Here is a 16,232-nt window from a genome sequence, read left to right on the forward strand (position 1 = left end):
TCTTGACTTCCACATACTTCATCTTGGACTGGAAGTGGTACGTATTTATCATATCGTAATTAACACAATATATAAAAAAAGCGAAAAGAAAAAACAGGAATGTGTGGATAAGGAAACAGACAAGGGTTTGCGATGTAATAGTAATATAGTTTGCTATAAAAATGGAAATGGGCACACATAGCTCGAAGAAGGGATAATCGTTGGAAAAATTTAGTCATCCAGTGGTATGCAAGAGGTACAAAACGTCCGCAAGGTAAACCTAGAGGTCGCTGGATCGATGAAATGATAAAGTTCTGCAGAAGTACGTGGCAACGCAACTCACAGGACCAAGAGAAGTGGAATCAGCTTGGAGAGGCCTTCATCCAGCAATGGATAGATGCAGACTGTTGATGATGATGATAAAAAAATATTTTACTATTGATTAAGACGTTATTGACGTTTTAAGTTCATTTTATAACATTCACCATGTGTGCAATACACGTATTGTCAGTAATAGTCAGCTTCATCTAGCCTACCTAATAATTCCTTCGAAAACCAACTCACCCCGCACCACACTCGGTCTTAATCAAGCGTATTACGAGGTGGCACGCTCGAGTTCGTGAGCTAACACGCCAAATAGTGTGATACCCCGCACCTTATGGTGCAGCCACAAAGAAACCGTAGCCGTGAACGACCATCCGTCCATATGCAGCGGTACAGTAGGTATCTTAACAGTAGGAATGTGTGAGATTTTATTTTATTTTATTTGGTCGGTCTTTTCTATTATTTTTTTTTCTAATATCGGTGTTTTGTGTGGTTTGTCAAAAATTATATCGACTATAGAAAGGAAAAAGTACTTAACCCTATGTTTTTCTAAAATAGCTTTTATTGGATAATAACGCTGTGCACAACTAAATACACGTTGTGTCCAAAGGATGTAAGCTGCAAATGCTGATGTATTATCTAAATTTAGATGCCAATTTTTAAAAAGCATTATTTCTGTTTTTCTTAAATTAGCTCAATAATTAATATCAGATTGGGAATATAAACATCAAACTATTAATTATCATGCGCTTCGCGACTATGTCTATTTTGTATTTTAACTTTGACCGAAAACCATAACAAAAACGTTTTGGTGCCTCCTGTAAAATTTGGTGTGTGGATTACGTCATTTTTCCTTTCTACATTCGATATATTGTCAATACTAGGAATCTAACATTTTTAAATCTTATGCAAATTCATCATCAAATAAAATTTTAATTGTCAACAATAAAAGTCGCATTTTACAGTTTTTCAATCAAATATAATAATTATCGATACCATGATATTATTTTATTTGGACTGATGATGTTATATGCTCTAAAGCGGACGACAGTTACAAAAGTTGATAGTTACAACCAGTTGTAACCGATCACATAATTATCAAATACCTCTTAGTTGAACTTTAATTCATATTAAATTCCGATGCCGTCAGATAAAGATAACGGTTCATCGGTCTTAATAAAAAAATAAAACAGAAATATAAACTAAAGGTTCGAATAATACGGCGTGTCCTGGTTTCAAAGGTACCTTTGGGAGGGCGCAGCGAATAAAATGAAGTTAGCAGCGGACCCAAAACCCTCCCTGGATCATTATCCCTCTTAAATAAGCGCAATTTCGCAGCACTATCTTGACCCTCTGCCTGAGACATTGTTTTAAATCAGATGAAATGTATATTTGCAATAATAATAATCTGCGTGAGCCAAAATATACCCCCCCCCCCCCCCCGTAGTACCGACCAAAGTTTAGTAGCACCAGAAATTACAATTCAACTATGCAGTGCCTACTAGTATCTTATCATTCTTATAACGCTTGTACACGTGCATGGATTTACGTGCAGCAATAGTGTATATTTTAAACTATCGTAATAATAACTGTTTACATATTATAAAAGTGTTGACTGTCTCACAAATCTCATTCTTCAAAAGTAAGCGAGACGCGATGTTGTCATTATAGTACTATTTGACAGCTGCTAGTGAACATCGGTTAATATCAAAATGAGTCTCTGTGCGGTGTAGTTTAGGCACAGTATATCGAACAAATCCAACTGTCGCGTGAAAATTCAGAAGAAACTTTTTTAATTCATGCATGCAACCTTGCGACTTGCGTGATAATACTGATAATACATGTTTACACGTGCATTTTTTTGTTATGACCGCGATAATATGTACTGTCCAGCAGTAAATCCATCCACGTTTAAACGTGGTAAGTATGTTAATGAATAAATACACAAAAATACTTATACTATATTTTACCTACTAAAATAATTGTTCTCTAAAATTATGACGATGGTTTAAAATATTGTTATTTTTGTTCAGGCAAAAAACACTAACTTTTAACAAATAAGAAAAGAAACTTAAAAACGAAAACAACCTATTATTTTTCATTTTAACCTTATTATTAAATGAACATTATTTATTTTTAAAGTTGTATTATTACGATTATACGCCCATGATGACCGAGCAGCTTACGCGTCGGTTTATAATGCCGTAGGTCCCAGGTTCGAATCCTGGGTCTGGCAAATACACACAATGTTTTTCAATTTGTTGGAGTCAGAGTATGGATCTTATAGGTAGATCAACTGGCTAACAACTATTTCTTGTAAAATAAAAATCTGTTAATACAAACTTCTAGTCTGTGGAGGCCCATATGATCCTATTAAGGTCGGACATGATCAAAAGAAAAAAAGAATTATAATGATTATTAGTATCGATTTCATCGGGTTATCGGTTATATGGTCATTGTCAAAAATGAAGAGCTGAACTGAGTTGAAAAAGGCCAGTTAATAAAAAAATATCAAAAAAGAAAACTATTCTTGGTTTTAAAATATTTTATCGATTTTAGCATTGTAAAGTATATAATAGCTTGCCTTATCTAAAAAATTTCAATGAGAAGTAGGTAACACTTGATTAATAAATTCTTGACACACTTTTTCAAGACACGTTTTGTCAAGTATTAAATGCGAACAAAACGCACAATTTATAAAATGTTATTATCGGTTTATCTGGCAAGAGTTGGCCTTGCATTGGAATTGCAAGAAACAATAGACATTGTATAATGACTATAATGTATTGTTACCCACACATTTACTTAAAATAGAACAACAAGCTCTATTCAAAAAAATATTATTTAATCAACTGGTGGATGTAATTATTCAAATTAAAAGAATAATATTATGTATAAAAATAGTTAAATGTAATAACATCGTAAAAATAATAATATTTTTTTTTCGACCATGTCCGATCCTAATAGGAACATATGGGTCTCCACAGAGTAGAGGTTTGTATTAACAGATTTTGTTTTTTACGAGAAATGGATGTCAGCCACTTGCTCAACCTATTAGGTCCATACCCTGACAGACACAAATTGAAAAACAATATGTGTACTTGTGACATGACCCGGCTCACGGCTAGCTCAATAATGCTACCGGGCCGTCACTGAGGAGACTAGTGATGAACTAGGAGAGGTGGATCTCCTTTGTAGTATCACAACTTTTGAATTCCCGAATAAAACTCTCAGCTGGTGTGGTGCCGAATTTATCCAGGTACCAGAGTTCACGGTCACACAATAAGGTTAACTGTCATTGTTCCCGTAATTAAATCTCATTAAAGTATCAGTAAACTATTTATTTGTTCACTATAGGATCTCTGTGAAATCTTTCACAAATTCCCAAAAAGTCACACCTAATTCAGAGAATGTATACGCAGATATTCTTTGGATATTTTTAATTCATGAAATATTTTCCCATAAGAAAGAAAATATAATTTATTCTTTGGTCACACAGTGTTAGGTTTATAAAAAGAATAGAATTTATTTTATTGTTGTTTATAAAGTTTATTTATGTTCACAGCATGTTTACAAATATTTATTTGTGTTTACAAACTTGTTTACAAAAGGTTTGCTTAATGTTTACAAATTTATTTACTAAAATTTGTTTTTATGTTTACAAATTTATTTACCAAAACTTGTTTTATAATTATGTTTACTTAATAAAGTTTCAAAAATTTATTTTATAATCCCGAAAAGATTTGTAAAATTTATTATTACAGACTGAGTTTATTAATTTGTTTTTATAAAACAAATCCGATCGCGTAATTTATCCCGATTACGTCACTTCGTATGATGAGTAATGAAAAATAAAATTACTCCGCGAGCGCGTCACTATCGACAGATACGTGGTATTCGTGCTACGTTTTAGCGGCCGACGTCACTACCGACAGATACGTGTTATTCGCGCTACGTTTTGCCCGCCGAAGGGGACTTACTGGTACGTATGAATCGCGGATGTACTGAGAACCATGTCTCACAACTTTGCAGTGAGGACTGCTGCTTGCTGAAGATCGCTGGTGAAGAGTGTAGAAACTAATGATTTTACGGGAAAAGTGGTCGCCTTTTATACCCTTCGGATAGAGGTTTAACAGGAAACAGTCCGTAAGGGATAGCAGATGTATATCTTTCTCTCACGGGATAAATTTACGTATATCTCCCGTTCCTGGCAATTTTCTAATAGAGATATCTTCTAATTTAGTCGGGTTAAATTTACTCTACTTTATTTTCGCAAAATTAAGACTTAATAGGGGTGTTTCAAGCACCCTCTAGAACATGTCCCTTAAATGCGCAGTTAGGATGACGTAAGCAAAATAGTTGATTTTATATGATTTTTCGTGTTCAAACGAAGGGGAAAGTTTCTAGCTTTCCATCGAGGTATTGGAATAAGTATTCGGGTACTAAATAAGGGAATGGCAGTCTTTAAATTTAAAATGTCAAAACGAAAGGTTGACACCCATGTACTAGTCCTTTCCACCACTCTCGGCCTTTTTAGGCCAATAGAATTTTACTAAGTTTTAATAAAACTGTTTGGAGCCGCAGAAACTTTCTCATTCGATATTTACCTTTCGGACGAACATTATTACGTGAAAATACTATAATATTATACTTAACATTTCCACTTAAGTATATAAATGCTTAATTCTAACAAGATGTTATACATGAGCAGTTACTAACTTATTTAATCTTGTATGGTAGCTTTTATGTAGTAATTTGAACGCAACCTTGAATCTATTTTTGTCTCGCGACGTGAACCAGCTGGTCGGTACTTTTGACCGAAATAGATTTTCTTTAAAGTTCAAGGTTGAGCGATAATTCGTATTTTTAGTTGTGATTTTTGATTCTTTTATTACTTAGGATGCGATTAAGATTTATTATTGTTTATGGGTAGAAACCCATCTATACCAGAATCTTAAGTTTTTCCAATTGTTACTTTTACAATATTCATTATAGTCAGCAAGTTATAGCATTAACAAAATCTATAATTATAATTACGCGTCTATAAGTATAGGTACGCGTTTACAGTATTTTTATAACGGTAGTTAGCTTCTATCTTGTATTGATAAAATTAGTATTAAAATTCTTTATTTATAATTATACAGTATATAAATTTATAAATATTCAATTTTCTTTTTCAATTCTCATACATTTCCATTATTGCTATAAAAGTTATTGAAGCATGTACTTGCTAAATTTTACGTAAACAATCTCTTCCATAACTTATTTTCTAAGTTTAATGGAGATTTCCCGGAAATTATTTCCAAATTAGATCGCGCCGAATCTACGCGACGTGTCATTTCGAGGCCTGTGGTCACAGCGCTCCAATTACACTTTAGCAGTCTCGATTTTTGGAGGCGAAATTTTTTTACGTAAAATTTTATTACATTTACAAAGAAAAGGTTAACAACATACATTTTACTTCCTATTACTAAACGATTACGTTACTGGTTACCTGTTCAAGGTCTCTTTCGACCATTTCTTCTCTGCTTCTTCCATAATTTAGAACCATGGGACTTATATATCCTGTCTGAACCATGTCGTGAGGTTGTCGCAAGGCTATTGAGAAGTAGAATTGACTACAAGGCTAGATTTGTATAGTTATGTCGTTAAACCATACTCTGCCACAAACACTAACTGAAGGTCGGCGTTTCTGCTCGTGTCACTTGCCAGACCCAGGATTCGAACCTGAGACCCACGGCGTGATAGTCCAATGCGTAAGCCGCGCGGCCACCGTGGGCATACTCTTATAATTATTATTTTATTATCCCCTTGTGCGTCTACTTCAGAAAACATTATAATATTATAATTATCATATCCGAATCGTTGAAAAATGTTAACATAATCAAATTTTATAGAATATTTCAAAAGAATTATTGTAATCTATATTCTATAAAAGATATAACCACTCATAATATTATAAAAAATCATATAATAAAAACAAAGTTTTGACAATTTATCAACGTTTTAACATGCAATTTCAGGTGAATTTAATATCGATCGCATTTTTTTTACAGATACATACTTAACTAATTTATCCACGCTCAAATTAATTGGATTAGTTGGTTGTTTAAAACTTTATAAAAAATCATTATCATTCGAATAGTTCGTCTACTAACATGTCCAATACGTTCAGGCGCTCAAAAGCATTGCAGTTATCTAGTCGTGCATTCTTAAGTGTAGTAATTTTATTTTACTATTTCTTTAAGTGTATTTTATTGATATATATTTTAGATATTTTTTATTATTGTACTGTGTATTCATTTGTAATGTTTTTTTTAATTTTTATAAGTTTATGTATTTATTATGTAATTTAAATGTGAAGACTTAAACGTTTATAAATAAATATATAATACAGGAAACTTCAGCATGTAGATTTTTCCATGCTATCTTCAATAAAAAGTTATACCTACTGCCCAACTCGATAATTTATACAAGGGTCCTCATGTCGTAAAATCCATTATTAGACAATCACAAATCTAAAAACATCTCCGATGACCGGGTAGTGTGTAGAATGAACAAGTCGAGCACATCAAAATAACTGATATACTTGGCAGGTGGAAAATGATGGATATTGTAAGTCCAACTTTGATAGTCGTAGCTGGATGCGTTCAGATAGCTCGGAGACTAATGCAGAAGTAGCTCACCTGAACTCATGAAGTAGGGAATTCTGAATCTTCCGCTGAGGACACGGTCCCTCAGACTCTGCAGGGTTGATCCATCGAAAGGAAGAGCACCGCACACCAACACGTAAAGAACTACACCGAGACTCTGTTGAAAGAAATAAAAAAAAATATTAATTAGAGTTAGAGTTGTATAAAAGCAAAAACGTCACCATCCACACAAATTCGAAAATGACATGTGAATGTACACAATATATTCTACATATTCTTGCGTACGTGAACAACTTAACAGATAAAATAAAATATCCCCAGAAAGCCATCAAAAATGAATTTATAAATTGGGTTTACATGCAGTCACTACTGTCCATATGTTGTGACGTCATTCAACTCCACCATTAGGAGACATCATAAGAAATTAGCAAAATGGCCACCCTATATTAGAGTATACGTTTTATAACATTACACTTTTTTGCACTCTTTACCATTCTGATACGCCTCTTTGCCTGATTAACTCGCTTAAAATTAAACCAATTATCAAATGATCTTTACTTGTATTCATATAATATGTAGTAATAAATAAATAGGCAGATAATAATGTAAAACAAAATATTTTTAGAATATATTACAACATTTTGATCCTAGAGCCGAAGTGCAAACTTATGAAGCATATACTCTACTTAGGAATGTTGAGATGCAAACTCACCACTGTTTGAAAGTTACGAGCAAACTCACCACTGCCCATTACCAAATAATTAAATTAAGTTACTTGTATTACATTAATTATAAAAATATGTGTTTCTGCACCATCTAATATATATATATATATATATATATATAACAGTTCACTTAAAACTCACACGTTCGTATAAATAAAGTATTAGAATTACCCCAGCATCGGTTTTATTTAATTTCTCACGATATGACTTGAAGGACAGTGGGGTTCTTGCTTAACATTAGTAGATCAAAAAATAATAATTAGAACAGTGCAAATAAGAAGATAAAAAACTAACTTTATATGAAGATAAAGAAAACAGATATTAATAATAATAATATAACAAAAATGTTTCGTCGAATATGTACGATTACCATCATATCAGAATAAATAAAATGAAATGCTTTTCATTGGATGATTCTTGGAATGGTTAAATTCAAAATAGTTCGAATAATCTACGAACAATAAAATTGTTATTCGTTTTCTTTTCAATAGAGACGGAACTTACGTCTTATTTTACGGCCAAGTAACACAATACCCTTATCAAAACATGACTGGAACATTGTTAGTACTCAGAATGACTGAAATCTGAAATTGATATCGACAACAAAAACTAAGCCAACTTTACTGACGAGCGATTAAGTAAACTTTGTATGGGTCTGACGTTGAACGATCAATTTGAATGACGGAGATTCACAGACAAAGAAATCTCGGTACAGCGAGTAAGATAACATAATGCACTGTTCCAATAGAATTGATATTCGAATGAACACTTATTAAATCATTTAATATAATTGAAACCGTATCATGGAAATGCTGATATATAGAAGTTATGATCGAAAACACCCGACATATAATCAAATAATGACAATCTCAAAGTCATCAAGAATTCTTATTTCTCGAGAAATCAACAAAACAAGATTCTCGAAAGATCGAGAAATTGTGACCATGCGCTAAACTGCAAACCGCAATTGGAATTAAGAAAAACTGAACGGAACTAAAATTAGATTTCTCGATAAAAAAAAGCTCTTGGCTATCAATTTGAACGGAATTTCTTAAATGTGTAGGTATTTTTTACCGGAAGTTCATGATTTCGAGAACTCTCGTATCTAGAAAAACGAAAAAAGTCGAGAAATACTGATATATAATATTGAACATACATAAATTTGAAAACACTTCTGAGAAAATATATATTCAATAGAAAAAATCTTTTTTGAAAAAAATACGACACCCAGCAGGATCGAACCTGCATCAGTTGGGTTTCGCGCCCATGCACATATACCACTATGCTATAGGTACGAGTATCATACTTAATTGCGACAATGGCTTTGGCTGATCAATTGGCAAAAAAATCTGTAAAATACCCATCAGAAAATATAAGAATTCCATACACAGATTTTAAAGCCCAGTTTAAACAAACAATGAGCGAAAATAACGGTAAATATTTAGAAAATCTTGGGAAAGAAAAGGGAACACACTACTATCAAAACGTTTATAGTAGATCTCCTAAAACTTGGTTTAGTAAACATTGTAAAATAAAGCGAGATGTAATAGTGACAATAGCTAGAAGCAGGACAGGGCATCACAGTCTCAACGAATCATTGTACAAAATTAAAGTGGTAGATAGCCCTCAGTGTCAGTGTGGACATCCCACTCAAGATCTTAACCACATTGTCTGGCAATGTGATGCCTATGACCAGGAGAGAGAAGTGTTATTGAATAAGTTGGGGAAATGCAGGTTATACCCTCCTTTTACGATTAATTCGTTCCTGGCAAAACCAAATATTTCAGTTATGAAAATTGTACATGAATTTCTCCAAAAATGTAACGTAAATGTCTAGTGTATAGTGTAACAAAAATGTAATTCTGTATCATTAATAATGTAACTATTTATGCCTGTCGTTAAAAAAATGTATGTATACTTTTGTAAACCATTGTAAAGCAGAATAGCCTTCCATTCAGAGAAGAGCTCAATTGCTTCCAAATAAAGAAAAAAAAAATATTCCATCAGGAGATATGACTTAATATTTAATACATCGTCGGTGTTTTGTAAAAAGGGCGAATCAACCATTTTGGCGAAATCGAGATTATAATGAAAATACAATATGTACCCCACTAGCTTTGTTGTGTAAAAACGGCGAATTTTTATCTCCACAGGAAAGTACTTAAAAACGATAATCGACTAAAATTAAATTAATTAAAATTACGAAATAAAAAACAAATGTAGCATATTAGGCCTTTTAAAATATTATATAATAATACCTATTATAATGACAGTATTCTTTCTAAGCTTTATTATAAACTTGTTAAATATTTATAATCATCTACAGGTAAAAAACAAATAAATGTCAAAAGTTAAAAACCCTCCTCCTGTAAAGTAGCATTTTGGTTAATTCGCCCTTTTTACAAAACACCGACGACATGTACTATATTATACCAAACTTATTTAATATTATGTACTAGGTATATCGCTTGTTTCTCCCGTGTTGCGTGATCCACTTCACGGGAGGCTCTTCCTAGAAATCTTCTAGCACAACTTTGAAGAGCGTTTCTAGGTTATTACGCGATGTTAAACGCATATAAGGGTTGAGAAGACGTGGTGGGTAGTGGGGTAAACCATATTATGTGTCACTATTTATTTGAGCACGTAGGTGCTTTACTTACCATATTACCGTTTTAACTAGCATATTACTAATAAAAAAAAACATGTATGAAAAAACAACATGTGAATTTTACCTTTTCAACGAGATTCGACCTTGCGATCTTTCAATAATTAGTGCCAAAATATCCTCCTGCCCCAAATTATGTGGTAATACTACGTATCTTGGATGGATTATGTCTTAAACGGTTTATGAAGTCAAAAACTATAAATTTATCGTACACAACTTACTATAACAAGAATTATGTTTATTGGTAAAATCGTAAAAGGGTAGAATCAGTACATAATTAAGAGGGATGGGTATAATACCGAAACACTGCAAATTATAAATATAGCTAACCAACGAGACTGGAGTATGTGATGTTATTCTTTATATTTATAGTATTGACGTCTGTGCATGGCCTCCACAATGAGGGGGCTGACAGGGCTCTAGCCTGGAGGCCCGGACTTAGAGGAGACCCAGCGTGGCAAGTCGACCAGTTAAATGAAAAAAAACACACACCAAAATTTTGCTCTTATAGTAAAAAAAGTCGCCTGCGGCGCTATTTTCCTTAAAGCTATACCTCAGCTGAGGTGTGGTCTAAAAAGATCGTGACTAGGCGATGCGCGGCTTGTGCAAATGACGCGAGCCGAACGAAATATAATTTGTCATAAAAATTCAACATGCGTCCTTTTTATGTTATGTTTATTATTATGTTCGTAATAATAGTAGTATATTCATTGACATGTTTTCTTTTTCAAGTACATGCGGAACGTTTTTTAGTCATCTTTACACGATTTCGTTAAAATTCGTTAAAATTTAAAAATATATGTCTGTGCGATGTAATTTGATGTGATATGAGGATTGATATAATTAAATGATAATTCACGCGTAGAATTTTGTTTTATAATTATTTTACGTGTGTTTCCTGACTTCCATAGAATTTTGTTTTATAATTATTTTACGTGTGTTTCCTGACTTCCATGTTCCACAAAAGGAGGTCGCGATCAGTGCTTCATAATATGCTGAGTGCCGACAGCTCAATAAATCAACTTGATATTATAAAAATCGCTAAAAAATACACGGAATACCCTTAACCCTGGAGTTCCATGAAAAGCACGTGGAGAACACTACTATAGAAAATCACACTGGTCATAACGTTAGCGATGGGTAGGGGGCCCCGCCAGAGATGAATCCAGACCTGGAGGCCCGCTTCAGGATGTGGGGGCCATGCGTGTGTGTCGCTATTTATAAACCGGGAGCATCTGTTTATTTTCCCAAAATTCAGAACTAACCTGCCATCGGTAAGAACCAATTGGGCGGGCAGTAACTATGTTCAACCAAATCGGGATATTAATATATTTAACGACGTTGTTTATGCATTCGGTGTTCTTACATGTACATTTTAATGATTTTTCTGTTAACTATAATATGTTAAAAATTAATAAAGTTGACTTTGGATGTTATTTAAATTTTATCAAACACATAAATGTATTAAGCCGAGTGGATAGTTGTTTCATAATTTCAGTGCTCCGATAAGCTCGGCCGATATACGAGGAAGTAAATTGCCGTCAATATGCAGGATAATCATAGATAGTATGATAAATTCGTAAACTGAGGAATGAATATAATATTATGATAATGGGATATGATGGATATCTTTGAACTTACCCAGATATCGATTTCAGGTCCCGTGTACTTCTTCCCCTCGAAGACTTCTGGCGCGGCGTAGGGCGGGGACCCGCACCAGGTCGCCAGTAATTCCCCGGCCGCATAATAATTGCTGAACCCGAAGTCAGCAATTTTTATATTCATGTTTGCGTCTAGGAGGAGGTTTTCAGCCTGGAAAAAAAATCACAAATTTAGACACAGAAAAAAACTAAAGGATATAAAGAAAATAACAGACAGTTCCTTTTAGCGTGAAAAATGATAACTCAATTAAGTTTACACAGTATTTTTCCTAAGCGCTTGGACTATAACTAGGGGGAGGGGGGGAATATGATAGCTGATGGTGGTTCCTTCCGCAAAGCTTATAGTATGGTAAGATTTGTTGCCATATAACAAATATATTCTGCACGTTGGCGCATTTAAACATGGCGAAATATTTTCACGTTTTGTTATAATATATTAACACTGCCAAAAGGTGTCATCCCCTTAAGGTATAATTCCACGAAACACTAAAGAGGCCGGGATCATTATCGGGCAGACTTATACAAATATCTAATTATTCGTTATTGATAATAAAATTGAAATTTTGTTGTCGTACCGCAATGCGTAAGGGAAGTTATTTTTTTTTTGCGCTAATGAGTCACGTGATCACCTCGTTACCGATTGGCTGCAGCGAGATCCTTTCTGTCTATCATTATTGTCCGGCAACTTCATCTTGGCTACGTGGCAAATCTGTGAACTACGTACAGCTAATCGAACTTCCGGTTTCAAATTAGGAACGCCCCCAAATTTTTCATTACATTTTTGACACTTCGTATTGGACGCATCTATCAATTTACGTAATTTGAAGCTTTTTATATTCAAAAGATGTCTAACACAATACGAAATGATGTTCGAATTATTATCAGTAAACTTTTGATTTATTGCGAAGAAGAAAAAGAGTCGTATTTAAAAGGTGAGCCTATACAATACTTTCAACAAGCCCATTTTACGGGTTCCTGTCATGTCAGGTATGTCAAAATTCAGTGTTGTAATACTAGAAATATTTCCCCAAATACTGGAAATTATGTTTGTATATTATAAAGTTATGTGTATCGTAATCTATTTTATTAATATTTTTAGACGTATAATAATTAAGTATAAATGATCATTAGTTAGTTAATGAATTGTCCTATTTTTTCCTAATTTTTAAACCGATAAGTAGGTACATATTGTTTTAAAATTTATGTAAGGTGGATATAATTTAATTTATAGAAAATTATTTTCACAGTATGTGTTTCTACAAGAATTTTACTAAAAATACGATATAAAGACATCATTTTGTAAATTATAAAACATGTGATTGGGTCATCAATATAATATTGAATATGTTATATCTTTCACTAATTCTACTTTTTTACTCATAATTTGTGTTCTAGTTATTTAATTAATAAATACCTGCAGCAATATTATCAGTTAATGTGGGTTCAATGATACATTTCCTTCCAAATTCAATAATTACGCTGTAATAATTAACCTAATATAATGGTAATAATTAAGAGGTGAAATTATTTGAAAAAAAATTCTATTGATATTTATTGAACAATAATTAGACTTATAAATTAATGTACTTATAAACTTACTGAGAATAGAATTGATATAAACTTAAAACCTAATTTCGCGGGATATGTTTTCTCAAAAAATGACAACACTGTGAAATATTCTATACGCGATAAGAGCGACTTCCTGTTGTTGCCTAAATAATGTTGTCGTACAGTAGATGTGTGCATTTTTCATCAAGTTGGTCTGGAATTCAAACAGAGTTTGCGGATACGAAACCTGTAACAGCGTTTTTTTCGGTGCGGCTGCAGATCTTTTCAATTAATATAAAACATTCATAATGTAACCACAGTAATCTATATTCTTCTATCTATATTTAATGGATGTTTTTCTTTATCACCCGAAGTACACAGACACTAGACGATGTAATCTGACAGCAACACCAAGCGAGAGAGAGAGAGAGAGTACGTAAAGCTCCATCCCCACCTTCGGAGGTGACAATATGTATGACATATCGTTGTTTGATTTTTTGTGAGTGTTCATCTAATTATTTAAAAATAATTGTATATCTTTTGTTGGCGATGATCTTGAACTAATTTTCCTTATGTCAGTTTTTAAACAAGCATGAAGTACTGATATTGGACCAGTCTCTGATACACGTACCCCAGGACATCCTTCGACTCGCTTACATAAAATTTTCCCTTGTATTATATTATAATATAGAAGTAGATATCTCTCGGGATACCGCATCAACGTATTCGGGATTATATATAGGTAGTATATTAAAATTAAGTATTGAATGAATGCCAGTCGGTCATTGATGAGCAGAGAACTTTCATTACATACTTTTATAAACCCATAAAACATCTCTATAAATAATATATCGACTGTATAAAGGAAAAAGGACGTAATCCACACAATTTTATAGGGGACAACAACAAAAATGTTTTTCTTATGGTATGCGGTCAAAATTAAAATACAAAACAGACATAACTAATATAGGTATACATACTAATATAAATAATTAATAATTTGGTTTTTATATTTTCTAATCTGATATTAATTTTTGAGTTAATTAAAAAAACCAACAAAAATGATAGTTTGTCGTTTTCCAAACCCTTTTTTTTCTTTTAAATTGCCAGCTAAATTTAGATAATAAATCGGCATTTTCAGTTCACATCCTTTGGACACAACATGCATTTAGTCGTATACAACGCTATTATTCAATAAAACCTATTTTGAGAAAACTGAGGGTTACGTCTTTTTCCTTTCTTAAGTCGATAGAAATAAAGTATTTTTCAAATATGTATATTTTCATGAATAAATTAGTAACTTCGAAAAGGTATGTTGAACTTTTTGCCGGTGATAAAAATAATATCAATCAGAAATGTACCCAGTTTTAGAAGGTCTATAAATAAATCATCTGTTTAATTTATTTCACAAATAACTTTGCCAGTGAAGTGCCTTTAATTTTATGCGAACACGTCATAAATTATAAAACTTATAGAATAATATAAGAAATCATTTCACACTATCAGTCAGTACCTACAATCTCTCGTTAAATTTATAGTTTTGATAAAATACTTTTTCATGTAGAAATCCTATTTATCAGTGGCGAAGGGTGACTTTTGAAAACAGGTAGGCTGTGGAGATCTGAGAAAAAGAACACACTTGTCAGGTATACTTACGAGAAATAAGAAGATAAAACGATGTTACTACCGCACATCTACCAGAATGTGTCCGCACACATGTTTGCATCCCCCGCACAGTCCTCACACAAAAATATTGTAAAAGATAGTTTCCTTTGCCAGATTTTAGTTTTGCTCGAATGCACGGAACCATCACATCACATGCACAACTCTTCGACTTATTTCTCGGGAGGAACTTTCTTGAAAAGAGGTGGACTTTTGAAAATAATTACGGAAACACACTAAGAACGAAAGAATAGGATTGAGATCGCTGAGATTGAGGTTGCGATCTAGTCAACGTGCTAATAATTGATAATGTAATATTGACCATAAAAATAAATGCATCTATGCTTTCTGTAGGTACAAGATATTATTATTCATAATCATGTATGTAAGTATCTAAAATACACAGATATTCCCGAAAGCTGGTGAAGTAAGAATTATGCGGTCGAGCTTGTTTGTCGAATGCGTGATGCAGTCATTAAAAAAGATTTTTTTTGACGAATTACGGAAGTTTCGGTTTCATACATCAGTGGCGAAGGGTGACTTTTGGAAAGAGGTAAGCTGTGGAGATCAGAGAAAAAGAGCACACTTGTCAGGTAACTTACGGGAAATAAGAAGATAATACTTACGATATTACTACTGATGAATAGGTGCACACTAATGACAACGACACACTGGTCATAGGTTTCACCGCTGAATTTGTCAAATTATTTAAATCACTTATGGCAGTAGAATTCCACGCATACTTTCTTTACCAAACAATACGCATCGCCAACAAAAAAGTTTGTTTAATGTATAACTGCCAGTTAAAAACAAATATTTATCATTTATAAATTGTTGTGAAAATGTCTAATATAAGTTTTTTTGCTGTATTCAAATTTAAATGAACCCTTGGAAGGTCAAGCTTTGATAATTTTTAAATGCAATCGTTCGCACATTTTCTACCGGGACACTACACAATTTAATAAATACTTATATATTTAAAGCACTGGCGAATGATTTCGGTACAATATGAGAT

The 16,232-nt window shown here is 32.9% G+C and overlaps 1 protein-coding gene across 1 annotated transcript in view; it reads right to left on the bottom strand.

Annotated features, from left to right (window-relative positions):
- The window catches only part of LOC147070989 (uncharacterized), a 366,245-nt gene that overhangs the window by 168,910 nt on the left and 181,103 nt on the right, over positions 1-16,232 (bottom strand). The window contains exons 5-6 of the mRNA XM_085949033.1: positions 11,988-12,158; positions 6,990-7,113 (exon numbers count right to left, since the gene is read on the bottom strand). Of these exons, the coding sequence (XP_085805159.1) occupies positions 6,990-7,113; positions 11,988-12,158 (295 nt within the window). The remainder of the gene's footprint in view (positions 1-6,989; positions 7,114-11,987; positions 12,159-16,232) is intronic.

The sequence above is a fragment of the Rhyacophila brunnea genome, unplaced genomic scaffold (assembly GCF_057557595.1).
Source record: "Rhyacophila brunnea isolate RB1 unplaced genomic scaffold, BYU_Rbru_1.0 scaffold_21, whole genome shotgun sequence".
In the NCBI taxonomy this organism is placed as follows: domain Eukaryota; kingdom Metazoa; phylum Arthropoda; class Insecta; order Trichoptera; family Rhyacophilidae; genus Rhyacophila; species Rhyacophila brunnea.